The 14,782-nt window shown below is 43.8% G+C and overlaps 1 protein-coding gene across 2 annotated transcripts in view; it reads left to right on the top strand.

Annotated features, from left to right (window-relative positions):
* b4galnt4a (beta-1,4-N-acetyl-galactosaminyl transferase 4a) overlaps window positions 1–13,860 on the top strand; it is a 151,125-nt gene extending 137,265 nt beyond the window's left edge. For both annotated transcript variants that reach the window (XM_034141108.1, XM_034141107.1), the window contains 12 exons: window positions 3,208–3,274; window positions 5,465–5,629; window positions 5,907–6,016; window positions 6,519–6,619; window positions 6,871–6,944; window positions 7,029–8,520; window positions 9,245–9,636; window positions 9,757–9,910; window positions 10,013–10,085; window positions 10,771–10,924; window positions 11,174–11,300; window positions 12,568–13,860. In XM_034141108.1, the coding sequence (XP_033996999.1) occupies window positions 3,208–3,274; window positions 5,465–5,629; window positions 5,907–6,016; window positions 6,519–6,619; window positions 6,871–6,944; window positions 7,029–8,520; window positions 9,245–9,636; window positions 9,757–9,910; window positions 10,013–10,085; window positions 10,771–10,924; window positions 11,174–11,300; window positions 12,568–12,682 (3,024 nt within the window). In that variant the 3' untranslated portion in view covers window positions 12,683–13,860. The remainder of the gene's footprint in view (window positions 1–3,207; window positions 3,275–5,464; window positions 5,630–5,906; window positions 6,017–6,518; window positions 6,620–6,870; window positions 6,945–7,028; window positions 8,521–9,244; window positions 9,637–9,756; window positions 9,911–10,012; window positions 10,086–10,770; window positions 10,925–11,173; window positions 11,301–12,567) is intronic.
* The last annotated feature ends 922 nt before the right edge of the window (window positions 13,861–14,782 follow it).

The raw sequence follows: 14,782 nt of genomic DNA, 5'->3' as shown, positions 1-14,782 counted from the left end.
TTTGACAATTATGGAACAGTTCTTGTTTTTTCACTGGATTACTTTACAATAACAATAACGTTGAATAACCTTCCATGTCATTCTCTCCATTCTTGCCCAAACGTGTGTCTCATGTCATACTTGAAGTGACCGCAAACACCTTTATACAGTTCTCAGGTTGTTCTTCCCTCAAACATCAAAGTAACTGTAGAGGGGATGCTGTTTTGAATCACCATGCAAGCTACTCCAACTTCACTCTCCCCTCTCCCTCACCTTGTATACATAAAGGTTAAATACATTTAAAAAAAAACACAGTGTAGTCCCATTTTAACTTTATTTTCCCTCAGGCAGGTGTCGTCAAGTAGGTTAACATCTGCCTTGTTCTGCTGTCCGCTCTGCCTCAGACTTTTTCTGTTTACCACTCTACCAATTTGGGCCTAAAGCCAAGTGGGCCCGATAGAGACACAGACAAAGACAGGGAAAACGGATAGAGATACCTCAGTGAACTTATTTACCCTCTATTGAACAAATAGACATGGACAGCCTCTGACCGGTTTAAGCTTTCTTATTAAATTCGCCTTTATTCCATTAATACCCTAGAAAATTCAAGAGAGGACTGTAACACTACTAAATGGAAGCGTTTACTTTCTGTTCATTTTATTGTACCTGAAATCTGAATTGATTTTTACGTAAACTGGTAAAGTTCAGATAGTTTCATTATGTCTTTACCTCTTATGTGTCACACCGACAAAATAACTTCATATCCATAGTGCCTTAGGCTCTGAGACAGCCAATTGAATTAAAGGAAACAAACTAATACAACAGTCAGCAGTCTCAGGAACAATAAACTCCTAATCATCTAGGAATAAAAAATAACCTGCGCTTGATGGGCCCGCAGGCAAACTGTGTGTGTGTCGGTGTGTGTGTGTGTAAGCTGCATTGAGTACAGTATGTAACTCCAGAGAGCATTAAACCACACTCTCCAGGTTGGAGCAAAACCCACTATGGGCCGGCTGAATGAAAACAATATCTAAACGTCAGTGGGTGGTCGAGGAAGGATGAAACGTGATGAAACAACACTGCCGGCTGCCCGTTGCCATTTTGCTCTGCGATTGGTACTTTTTATTATTTCCTCCTGGATATTGATTTTCTTTCCTCTCTGTTGAACTCTTGGGGCCAGCGAACAGGCCTCTGCTGCTCCCTGTCAACACTATTTCACAGAGGATGCGCCCGTACACACAGCGTACACACAGCGTACACACAGCGTACACACAGCGTACACACCCACAGTCACACACAAAGATACTCTGAAAACACACACACACATCTCAATGTTCACTTGGTCAATTCCCCCCTAGAAGGAAATAATCAGAGAGTCTATGGGGCACAGCGAGGGAGGGGATTTCAAGCATATGCAGCACAAACAAAATGTCCAAGCATCAACTCTCATTGGTTAATATTTGACATTTTGCACAAAAATGCTTTGTTTGATAATAATCAGCAGAAAAAAGAGCCATGTCCATTTGTTTTCTCATTTTGCATCAATACAGCTAACAAACAACAGTATAGATAGATCGATAGATAGATAGATAGATAGATAGATAGATAGATAGATAGATACAATAGATAGATAGATAGATAGATAGATAGATAGATAGATAGATAGATAGATAGATACAGTAGATAGATAGATAGATAGATAGATAGATAGATAGATAGATAGATAGATACAGTAGATAGATACAGTAGATAGATAGATAGATAGATAGATAGATAGATAGATAGATAGATAGATAGATAGATAGATAGATACAGTAGATAGATACAGTAGATAGATAGATAGATAGATAGATAGATAGATAGATAGATACAGTAGATAGATAGATAGATAGATAGATAGATAGATAGATAGATAGGTTTTTCATCCCAAATTGGGAAGTTATTTTGTCACAGGAGCAGTGTTGTCAAGTATTACACATGAGTGAAAAGTATTTAAAGATAGAATAAGATACACATATAATAAAACAATACATTAACAGCAAATATAAACATACTGTACTACTGTTGTAATACAAATATCCAGAATAAGACTGCAACACACTTTATTACAACGCAGAAAAAGCTAGAAAGTCAAACTTGTGGTAAGATTTTCCCGACAAACAACTGCGTGCAAGTTTAAGAATGAACTTACTGTGTTGTTGTAGAAATCAACAGACACTTTGCGATAGTTGAACACTTGCAGTCTGTACTGTGATTCCGCTGCGAGTTAGACTTAAAATCCGAAATAACAACTCATATGTGGTCTTCACTTTTTCGTCCTTCCATGACAGCCGCCTGCCTCGACCTTGACAACAATCTCCCTGAAATAATCACACAAAGCTGAAGCCTTTGGTGGCCTGCAGAGCTGCTCCCTGCTGCTGCACAGCATGACACCGCACTGTGTCCTTGTTTGTTGTTCTTTTGTATGTGCACTTGTTTTTGGCATGTGTGCCCCTTGTTTTCCAGTGTCAGCGTCATTGTGAAGAAGTAGCAAACAGTATAGAAGATATCTTAAAAAACAAATGCTGGATTGGGCTTTCACATGTCAGCCATCGGTGCTACATGAGTTGCAGAATCTAAACCGGTGAAAGTGTTTGTGTATGTGTTTTGCATTTTTGCCCATGGAAGCATTTGCATGAGCCTAAGGAGGGTGTTCATATTTGTATTCTCAACCCGAGGGTTTGAAAATGACCTGTCTCCTGCGATTATATCCTCGGTAACCAGAAGTGACGGGATAATTGTGAAATCTATTTAAAAGAATTGTAGCATCCCTCTCTTTCTCTCACTCTCTTTCTCCCCCTCTCTCTATTTCTCACCCCATGCCTCTCTCAGTTTTCAGGTCATAACTAGATCTTCCTCTTCACTCTCGCTCCGCTCACAGTCTATTTTCTCAGGGTTTCTGTTGTTTTCTCATTCCTTCCCTTCCTTCATATCCCTCCAGTCTCACGTTTCTTGTTCTCTTTCCACGTGCCACACTTTTTTTTTCTCTCTCTCTCTCTTGCTAAGTGTGTTTATACAAAAACCCAGCATCAGATCGATCCTGTGATGTCGCTGTGATCGATAACACCCAACGTGTCACAGTTTAGCCTGGAAACAGTGATGGACGATTTCTGTTCACATTGTACTTTCCACGTGTTGACATTTCGTTTTCTCCTCTCACACAATCCCTTTTCTCTCTTTCACAAACAGTGGCGTCCGTTCCTCCCTGGTCTGAAATATGAAGTGATAGACTCGGCCTACATCTCCCTGTATACAGGTAAGAGCTGTTCTGTTCTGCTGCTCTAATGACACAGTGCATTTTTCTCATACTGTCTTGGAAATGAAATAAACTGGATGATGAATTTTAAAATAACAGATATTTGTGGCATTGATACACATGGGACTCTTTGTCTTTTCTATTTCTAGTCTTTTTGTTTAGCCTAGTTCTCAGAAATAGAAACAGCAACTGATGCTATTAAAAAAAATGCATCTAATCTGGTATTCAACCATAAACATCTGCCTTTTTGATCAAATATGTTCATCTGCCTTCCCCTCAAACAAACCCACATTTATTGTCAGTTGTCCTTATTTTATATTTAGTTATTTCTCATAGGGAAGCTGCATATTTGAGGTCATGCCATGTCTACTCTATGTAGGACCAAAGAGAAGATACAGAATCTATTGGATGCTCTATTTCTTCTCTATAGGAGCAGAGATGAGAGCTCCCGAGTAGATGTCTAACCTCTATAGCTCCAAGAATAGATGTGTGTCACAGGGATGCAGTATTTTTAACAAGGGGAAATGCCAGCTGCACACAGAATGATGTGTGGAGTTGTCATTTTGGGAAAGCAGGTTGCTAGGGATGTATGCCTTCTTGTTTATGACTACGACAGTGAAGAAGGAGGCCTTGTACTGAATATGAGGTCACCTGCTGGCTTCAAACATTACCATCTCCTCATCTGTCCCCCTCCACCCATCCATCACTGCTCCTCCATTTATGCCATGCCCGGTTTTCTCCATTCTCTCACTGTGGAAAGTGTTTAATATTCATTCCCATTTGACACAGAGAAACATTTGTAAGCTCACCCAGCTATACTTGTCCTTTGCATTACTTAGTTTAATTAAATGTCAGATTGGATTTCAATTAACGTCATTGTGTGTTAGGCAGTCGTAACATTTAATAGGAACATTGGCTTTCTCAATCACAGAGTTGTGGTCAGAGGCAAATACATGGGTGACTCAGCAACCCAGTGTCAGATTGTCTACATTTGGGACATATTTTGACATGAGACGTAAATAAGTAATCATAAAGTAAGTTTTTCAGCTCATATCCAGTCTGTAGAAAACCAAGAATACAGTATTTGTTCCAATGTTGTATTTGTAAGTTCATTTTTCTACTCTCCAGGTAACTTATCTTATAAGTGAGTTGCAAAAATCCTACTGACCTAAAGCAGTTTTACTGTGTGTTATTGAATTTTTACAAATGAAATGCTCATTTATGTCAGGATAATTGTTCCTGCTATATTATCTTAATTTGCAGGGCAGTTCAGTATCCACAACAATTCCTTATGGTTTCTAAATCCCCTTTAGTGGTGCGATAATACTTTTTTACTACAGAATCAGTGGCCGTGTACATGAAAGCGCCACCCAGATGGTAGCCGTAAATGAATTTACACCATCACACACGCATACGCATTTGCTACACAGACCAGGAAATTCAAATAATCACAACACCGTTAACGGGTGCTAAATGTGCGTGGTATTACCATCTGAATGAGGTTTGTGCCATACAGAAATAATGTTGATTTTTCTTTTATTACACCCCGACGACATCTGCAACAGGATGGAAATAAATCCAAAGAGTTTTGTTGTTTTCTTTGTTTGTTTGCTTCTTTTGAGTATTTCCGTAACATAGATAATGAATTACAGCTGGCTTGTGTGAAGTGTAAAGCCATGTATGTGATCAACAGATGTTTTATTGTTAGAAGAAAGGGCGTCTAAAAAGAAGCTTTCTCTGTGTGGCGTTCACACACCCAATGTGCACCCTCCACCCTCTGGAGGATGAAAATGATGCTGACCACCCTGTTAATTATGAAGCATTTCTCCCATCAGGCCTTGCTCCTGACATGCCATTAATCACAGATGCGCTCTCCTCCTCTCGTGCTATCGATTTGGTATAATTATGACTCTGCTTTGCGCTGTATTTGTTTTGTTTTGTTCAACTCTGTTTCTGAGCCTCTCACGTTCCACCTCCTCTTCCTCTTCTTCCGGTTTGTCCTCTCCTCTCTGCCGTTCATTTGTCTTTTTTGTCACTTTTCATGGTGGGTATCGATTTGCGATGATGCAAATCAAATGTGCCCCTCATAAAGATAATCCAACAAAACAGTGAGTGAAATACTGATCGTCCTCTTTCCATCTTCTACATCATCTATAACTCAGTCTTTCCCTCTTTTTCTGTATTTTTCAGATGAATCCAATCTGAAGATGAACGCCGTGGACCACATCCCTCAGACCTTGGCCAGTCACGTCCGTCTCCCGGAGGAGTTTCACCCCCAGGCTCTGGAGGGAGGGGGTGTCCTGCAGCACGGAGCGGATATGCTGAAGCCGGACCCCAGGGACACCTTCTATAGCAGTAAATCTGCCACTCATCCTCCCCTTCTTTCTGTCTTCATCCGGATGTTATGGCCTGTCATTTTCCTGTGACTGATTGACTGTCTGGCTCTCAGTCTCTCTGGCTGTCAGTTCGACTGTATTATTCAGACTGTCATTCCTTCTGGCGTGCTGTTTTACATTTGATGTGTTTCCCTGGTTTTGACATTGCCCTGATCATCTCCCAGCTTTCTTTATTTTATATTTATTTAAAGCAGAATACGTATTTGTGTATACCTGATCTTAAATATTCTCCTCAGTTCCTATGATCGACCCCTCCCGACTGGAAAACGTTCTTCCGGCCTGTCTCTACTCTCCAACCTACGTAGTCAAAGACTTCCCCATCGCCAGATACCAGGGCCTGCAGTTTGTAAGTCTCCTTCCCTCTTCTTCGGAAAAATAGATGCTTATAAAGGCATTTCATGTGTTTGTGTGTGTATGTGTGTGAGAGAGTTCTAAATAAAAGTAGATCTATAGGCTAGTCAAAAGTGCCTCCGATTATGAAATAAGTTCAAACCTACAGAGTCAGCATGATATTCATATCAACTGGACAGAGGGCATGCTGGTTTGTACATCACCACTGTTCAAACCAACACGTTGATGAAGCATGTGGTAGGCAGTGTTGAGCGCTGCTTCCCCCTTTAGGCTGTTGTGTGTTACTGCAGCAGTTGCGGAGATAAGTGGAAATGAGCCACTAAAATGCATCAAATCCAATTTAAATTTGACAGAAATCACTGTGACAAAATACAGCTTTTAGTAGAGGGAAAAGCGGATTTTGCCTAAAATGATGCTTATTGCTAACTGAACTCCCTCTATCAGTGTTTTCCCAGGGGCTTATTGCATTTTTGATTGACATTGAACTTCTTCCACAGGTCTATCTGTCCTTCGTTTACCCAAATGACTTCACACGTCTCACCCACATGGAGCGAGAGAACAAGTGCTTCTACAGAGAGTCCCCTATCTACTTGGAGAAGTAAGGACATTATTGCTTATACCTCTCTGAGAGCTGAGGGAATATGTGTCCCTGTCTTGTAAATATGAGCGAGTAGACTGATTATGCAGAATAACTGCTCAAGTGTGAATATGAAGGCAGTGATTCATGCGACCTCTCAATAGTAGATTAAGTTTATTATGCTGCAAGGCACATTGGAACTTCAACCTTTTTTTAATATGTTATGTTGTGTGTGCTAATGAATGTGTGTTGCCTCCTCTAATGTCTGCCAGGTTTGGTTTTTACAAATATATGAAAATGGATGAGGAGGACGATGACAGGCCATTCTTTTTCCCCAACCCAGATGGTAACTAATATTGAACACACTCTCTTATCAGTCACACATGTATACACACACCATTTCAAATTGGTTTCTCCTTCCTATCTCCAGATTTCCTAGACGAGGAGGAGGTGGTAGACTTCGAGGACGAGGCGGAGATTGTTGGCACGCAGCCGCCCAAGAAGCCCTCTCATCCCAGCCACACCTCCAACCCCTCACATCCTCACTCGAAGCCTGCGCCCACGCCTGCTGGGAGAGAAGGGGAAGAAGAGGAGGAGGACCCAGAGGAAGAGGAGGAGGGGGCAGTCAACAGTATCAAACGTCGCAGAGAGAGGAGACACTTTCCTCACAGAGAGGGACAGATGGCTAAAGATCTGGACTGGGGAAGAGATCATACAAACGGGAGACAGGACACCAGGAAGGGACTTGAAGAGCCCCAAACCAGGGGGCTTCAGCCCGACACGGACAGCGTGGTCCCGCCTCGCTCCTTGTCGTGGATCCGCACTGGTCCCGCAGAGCTGAGTCCTGGCAGGAAAGGAGGAGGGGGAGGAACAGGTGGCGGGGGAGAGAAGGGAGCTGAGACCCTGCCCAAACTGAGCAAGTCTTCACTCCTCTTCCCCCAGAAGTCCTCCCTCTCTGCCCTTGCCAGCCGAGCCAAGCAGATCCGCAGCAACTCCGCCCACGGCAACAACCTGCACGATAACAACAACAACAACAAGGTCGGGGGGAAGAAAAAGAGGGAGGAGAACAAGATCTACATCACCCGGCCTCGGCCCGCCAAGGAACGGGAGAAGGACAGGGAGAGGGAGCAGCGTCGGGAGAGGAGGGAGGAAAGGAGGGAGGAGAGGGCATTGCGCCACCCTAGAGAAGTGTTCCCGGGGGTGTTTCTGTACCAAACTGGGAAGACCACTAGGCTGGTTAACCTGGGTGCCAAAGGACATGCTGGGGGAGGAGGCAAAAGTCTGGTTAGTGCCCCTCAGCTCTGGCCCAACCCCCCCACAAAAGAGGGTAAGACCTCTCCTCGCAATGGAAGCATCAACACTCAGAGTGAAAGTGTGCCGAAGTCTGGGGTCAAACAATCAGAGACAAGCAGGAGGAGAGGGGATCACGGGGGTTTACATACTACTGATGTACCCAACCAAAGGGACCCGCTGTCCCCGTTGTCCCCGCTGTCCCCGCTGTCCAATCATCGAGACCCCCCTGCTGTTACCCAGCAAAAGATAAACTCCACAGAGAACACGCTCCAAGGACAAACACGTGTCACCTCCTACCTCAGGACCTCAGAGATCACAGAGTCCCAGCAGCAGCCAGACCCCAACCCGGCAGAACTCCAGGATAGAAACCGCTCTAACCCCGAGCCAGAACCGGAGGAGGGAGAGTTGTCGGACTACAGCTACGAGGAGGTGGAGCCGCGGCCAGGTTGGGCGGAGGAGAGCATCAACTGGCAGAGGACCTTCTCCGTCAACCCCATGGACTTCGAGCTGCTGCGCTCCGACTGGAACGACCTGCGCTGCAACGTGTCCGGCAACCTGCAGCTGGCCGAGAGCGAGGTGGTGGACGTGCTGGCGCAGTACATGGAGAAACTCAACGAACGCAACGGAGGGTGAGTGCAGAAGGGAGGGAGGGAGAGTGATGTGAGACTACAAGAAGGTTCATGTTTCCCCTGCAACCTTGTGTGAGTTAAAATGCGTTTCTGTTTGCTTACCATTATGTAAAGCAAGAAGTAATTTAGCTGAGAACATATTGGTTATGCCCCGGTGCTTTGACTTCATGTTAGCAGGCCTCTATGTGCTCATTACCATTTGCTGCTGCAGTGCTTAAAAACCTCAATGTTGTTTGTGAAAAATAGCTCAGCCACTTCTTTTTTTTCCTTTAAAAATATACCATGCTGACTTGCCTCCAACTAAATATGGATAATCACATTTTCTATATGGTTTTCCCTCAATTAAGCAGAAGTAATCTAGTTTTGCGAATTATATAAGCAATAGTGTTTTATACAGTAGATGCATCCTCTCCCTTTTGCTGCATATCATACCCTGTACCAGCTACAGTATGTGTGTTTTTTTAAAGGGGGGTCCTTATAAGGTTTATACTTTTTTACTAGAATGTGTGTACATGCTTTAAGGTTAAGTTAACACATTTTTTTTCTCATACTGTTTGTCTTGACTTTTTCTTCTGGGGAGCCCCCCTCCCCAAAAAGCTCTGCCCTGATTGGTCAGTGTTTTGAGAGTTTTAATTCAGTATTTATAAAACTCCTACACTGGCTTTATAAACAAACCAAACATGATTATTTTTACAATATGGGACCTTTTTACCCCCTGCCCCAGGATCTACACCCTGCTGCGAATCGTTAACGTTGAGAAGCGGCGCGACTCTGCGAGAGGGAACCGCTACCTGGTGGAGCTGGAGCTGATGGAGCGAGGCCGCAGCGTGGTGCGTCTTTCAGAGTACATCTACCTGCTGCTCCACCGCAGCAGGATGGGGGAGGAGAGCGTAGAGAACACTGACTTTGCCCCGGCCTCACCAGCTCTGTCCCCAGCTTCGGTCCCATCCCCTGCCACATCCAGCCTGACCACACCACCACCCCCCCCTCCCTCAGCCAGATCCCCCGCCCGGCCCGGAGCGACACCCTGGAGCACCGCCTACGCTAAGCCTCTGCTCTGCCAGCCTGTCATGCTGCAGTGGAGGAGAGATGTCATGGTGCATTTTGTGGTGCCAGGTCAGTCAAAAGGCGGACTTCGGTCAACTTCCAAAACGGAGAAAACTGTCTAGAAGTAACTTTTAAACCAAGATTATTCACGTTTTATCTACTTTGTGTTGTCTTCTTACTGTCTTTCAGTGAAAAACCAGGCCCGCTGGGTACAGCAGTTCATCTCTGACATGGAGAATCTTCATCGCCAAACAAAGGATGACAATTTCAGCATCATCATCGTCGATTTTGAGAGCGAAGACATGGACGTGGAGCAGGCACTGAGAGACAGCAGTGTGCCAAGGTGTGTGTGTGTGTATGGAACACAATCAGCTGTGTAAAAGGTACAATATGTCTTCCAATGTTCAAGGCATCACCTGATGCGTGTGTATTTCTGTTACGACAGATATGAGTATCTGAGGAGAGAGGGGAACTTTGAGCGCTCGGCAGGACTGCAGATCGGAGTGGACACTATCGAGGTTAGAGACACAAACACAAGAGACAGCAATATGCGAGCTGGCGGGAAAAAGCCACACTCTGAAGGTCAGCCACTCTCACTGACCACATGACCTTTACTGATGGACAGACAGAAAGAACACTCGTGCATAATGAGTACATCACTGCCACGGCGGTCTGTCACAGGCTGTGGATCTCACCCTTTACCTCCCCCTGCTCCGTTTGCCCTCTCACACTGAGCCCGGCCGTGGGTGACAGGGAGCCGCTTAGGCAGTTAGCTGCAATTCCTGTGTCATCTATATGCCAAAGTTGTCACATCCAGTCCCTTTCACAGGTTATTTGTGTGTGTGTGTGCCCTTACCCTGCTCTCTGGCTGTCTCTCTGTCACTCACGCACGCACACCCACCCACAGGGGCGTGGAGCGGCTGGAAATGTGGACAGACTTTGATCCGTCAGTTGAGTGTCGGTGCTGTCACGGTGGGATGACATGGCCGTCACTCATGTCTGAATGACCCGCAGGCTTTGGGAGTGAAGAGAAGCCTCTGATGCCCAGACTTCTCTACTTTCTTTAATCCTAAAACCCCTTGTGTGAACATCCACAGAATCATAAAGCAGACACACTTTTATTTCTCTTTTTCGACGTAATTGTTTTTAATTTAGATGTAATGTATGTGTCACGTTTGTGTGTTTTTTTTCTTCTTCTTGCAGGATAGTCACAGCATTGTGTTCCTTTGTGATCTGCACATCCACTTCCCTCTCAACATCTTGGAGAGCATCAGGAAGCACTGTGTGGAGGGACGCCTCGCTTTCGCTCCCGTCGTCATGAGACTCAGCTGCGGCAGTTCGCCACGGGAGCCCGATGGTAACAAACACATTACATGCATACATGCTCATACAGGAATTATCTCACTCACGTATTTACACAGTTTTCCAGTTTTTAAGTTTGACCCGTCACTCAAACTAATTCCCCAGTTCCAGACAGCAGCTTTGAATTCATAATGACAGGATTTAAATTAACATGCATAATTTCTAAAGGCTGTTGCATCACGAGAGGCTGTTATTGCAATGGGACCAATATTTCCTTTTAACTTTCTTTTTGTTCTTTCTGTAGGGTACTGGGAGGTGAACGGCTTCGGCTTGTTTGGAATCTATAAGACTGACTTTGATAAGATCGGAGGGATGAACACGGAGGAATTCAAAGACCGCTGGGGGGGAGAGGACTGGGAGCTGCTGGACAGGTAACCCAGCAACAAGCTGACACAGCAGCCCCTTCAATGAATGCTATTATATTGGCATACACTACATTTTCCTTTACTGTCCCCCGCAACTCTAAGTCTTGAAGACATTCCTGCTGCCATCGCTGTGTTTGTTTATGAGCTATGGCGACCTGGGACAATTACGTAACTGCGACCAATGACATCATTTGTCTTGTTTTGCTTGTTTTAGCGTCCATGACCCATTTTTCGCTGATATCGACCCTTGTCCGACCCACCTCTCGACCTGGGTTACAAAGTAATGTCGGTCAACAGTGGATAACCTTTTCAAACACAAAACCAATGCTGGTTGAGCCTTCAGTGTGAAAAGGGTATTAGAAGGTTAATGAGTCCGTTTTAGTTTAGACTTTGTTGGAGAAATGTCAAGTCTATGGTAACGATAAAGTTGGAGTTAACACATTATATGCTTTTCAATGGTAGTTGTGTTCAGATTGCATCTTTTTTCTTGGATTGTCAATGTTGTAGCATAATGTTGTAGCATAATGTATATGGTAAATGACCTTTAAACATTGAAGGTGTAAAGTGTGCACAATGCCAATAGGGTGCAAGTGCAGGAAAAAACCGCATTTGAAGGAAAAACATTGACAGTCTGCACAGTGGATGTTGCCAGCTCCCAGTGTTGAATGTTCAGTGTGTGAAAATGAACATCAAGAAAGGGCTGCTGCAATTAAAACTAACGAGCGATCTTTGGTAATCGAAGCAGCCAGATGGATAATTGAGCATATTCAACTAAAACGGTCTGCATGTTTAGATACCACCCAGATGTAGGTTGGCTAAACTGACACAAAACAAATAAAGGAAGGTCTGTTACATTCAAGCCCTTGCCAAACGAGTTCACACAATGTTGATTATGCCTATCGCAGCCAGGGAAAGTTCTGTGTATTTGGCACTTTACAGGAATTTGGGTGTCTGGCATCTTTGGCAACTTTTCTGCACTGGTGTATGTATGCCTGCAGATGACCAAATGCAAATGTTTCGACTTTAATCCTTCCTCTGAAAGCTAAACTTATTTTCTCATCTTGAGCATCAACGTCAGAAACGTACTTAAAAACGCCAGACTTTGAACTTCTGATAAAAGAAGCAAATATTTGATCAGCCTATTTTAGACAGCCACTGATCGTCAGTAATTTACACATGACCTAGAAACAGTTGCAATGATTAACACAATTATTTCTGCTGATGAATATAAGCCCAGTTTTAATCCAGTGATTTTCCCTCCTGCCTTTTCTAGGGTACTGCAGAATGGTTTGGAGGTAGAGAGACTACGCTTAAGAAACTTCTTTCACTACTACCACTCCAAACGAGGCATGTGGAACACCCAAAACAAGAAAACTCCTAAGGGATAGCTCCCCCTGCTGGTCGGAGGATACTAAAACTACCTGCAGATCCACTGTGTGTGAGAGAGAGACCTGTAGGAGCTCACTCACTGCCTGAACTCTGCCTTTATTTACAGGCTCCTGTCAGGGACGCCTCTGTTTGCCATCGGCCCCTCTTGTACGCTTGTGGGTATGAAGACAGAGTCCAAATCTGAACTTAACAAGTGAACTGTTTACGCAGACAGACCTGAGTCATCACTTTGCCTCACTGACTCAACTACTGTACAGAGAGAAGAGAGTTGTTTTTGTTCTCCCTCTCTCTGTCCTTATTTTGGTGCAATCTTTTCAGACAGACTGGAAAGCAGCTGTTTCTGTGTATGTGTGGGTATGTACATATATAAGTGTGTGTGGGTGTGTTGCCGCTTGTGTGTGCTTACGATGACAGGAAGCACCTTTTTTTCTAACAAGAAGATGTGAAGACAACCTAAGATCTTTTTTCTAACACGCTCTCACCTGAGAGCCTAATAGAATGTGTGTCAACATGTTATTCAGATAGATTGAGACATGGTGGCGTAGATCGAGTAGAGGAACTCTGAATTTCTAAATACATCAAATACTACCTGTTGGTTATCAATAACCAGTATGTCCGACGTGCTGATATTCTCCTGATAACATGATATTATGAATAATTGAAAGTTTTTGAAACAGTAATGCCCTTTTCCAAACAGATACTGAAAGATACGTCATCTTTATATCTCTCTCTTTCCCTCTCTCTCCCTCTGTATCTTTTATAACCTTCAGTCCATTTCTGCCTTTGTCTGTTGTAATGTCATGCAATTTAATTTTGTTTTTGTTGAAACATTGCTCCACCCATATTAATGGTAGCTATCAGCTATGGCTCGATTCATTTTTGTTTTACTGTTTGTTATTTAAACGTTTTTTATGTGTCCTCACTGAGTACGAATGCACAAATATTTGGGGTGCTTTTTTATTTTCTTAAACACTGAATTTGTGAACAGTTTACAACGTTTAACTTACAATATCCTCTATTCCCTCCACATCGCTTATGTATTTGTATCATCAACTGGAACAGACAACTCTTACATGAGGGAAGGAGAAGACAACAACGTCTTTCTGACATTTTATTTAAAGTGGACCTATCATGCTATATTTGAATAATATATTGTAGGGCCATACCTATATAAGGCATATTTATACGTTTTCTTTTTCAAAATACCAAACAGATCATGCATTTTAGCCATGCCTCATTTCGCTCTATTTTGCTCTCCTCCACCCCTGTCTTTGCATGCGCTGCAGATGACCACGCCCCCCTGCAAAGGAAGGGGCCGAGTTACGAGCGTCATGTTACCATGCTGTTACCATGCCACGGCAACCTCTCATTCCCCTGATAGGTGGAGAGTTGGCCATATAGGCGGAGCTCCTCCGTCCTGACGTCAGAGAAATGTTCAAATCTGTATCAGTCTGTATCAGATCCGTTGCAGCCCCGTTTGTAGAGATTTGGGTATGGAGGAAAAGAGAGGGTTGTGTTTTCTGACACTTGGTGAGTTCCCTGGAACACCGGGGACACATATTCATGTATAAAAGACGTACAAAAGTGCATTTTGCATGATAGGTCCCCTTTAATGTTGTCACATTTTATTAGGCATTTTCCGAGCTTAGTGTCATTTCAAATATTGGATTTGTGGGATCTCTACCTCCAAGACAGGAAATGCTTAGCTATCGAAAAACACTCTTCTTTTTCGACTTGCACAAAGCTCGAACAGAAGGGAGACCAGTTAATGTGTCGTGGCAAGGCATGGCTGTTTCACAAATGTGTGCCTTTATCAGGGTTTGGCTGCAGGCAGTTTTTAAACTATTCTAATGACAGAGGAGGGCAAGGGACAGACAACAAATCACAGTTATTTATCAGCAGGCTGTAATGTCACTGTACATCCAGCTACATTGTAAGACGGATACAGTTCTCTTCAATGGATTACAGAGGTGTCAGTGTGTCCGTTATACTACTAGAAAGGAGTGGTTTAAAGCCAGTTGCCCCATTGGTGAGATACACGGAGATGGTACTAATGACTACTGAGTGAAATACAGAGGTGTGATGGAGACTCACAGGCA

Source organism: Trematomus bernacchii, unplaced genomic scaffold (genome assembly GCF_902827165.1).
Source record: "Trematomus bernacchii unplaced genomic scaffold, fTreBer1.1, whole genome shotgun sequence".
NCBI classification, from domain to species: Eukaryota; Metazoa; Chordata; class Actinopteri; order Perciformes; family Nototheniidae; genus Trematomus; species Trematomus bernacchii.
The sequence above is the reverse complement of the archived record's forward strand: the minus strand, read 5'-3'. Positions and strand labels throughout refer to the sequence as shown.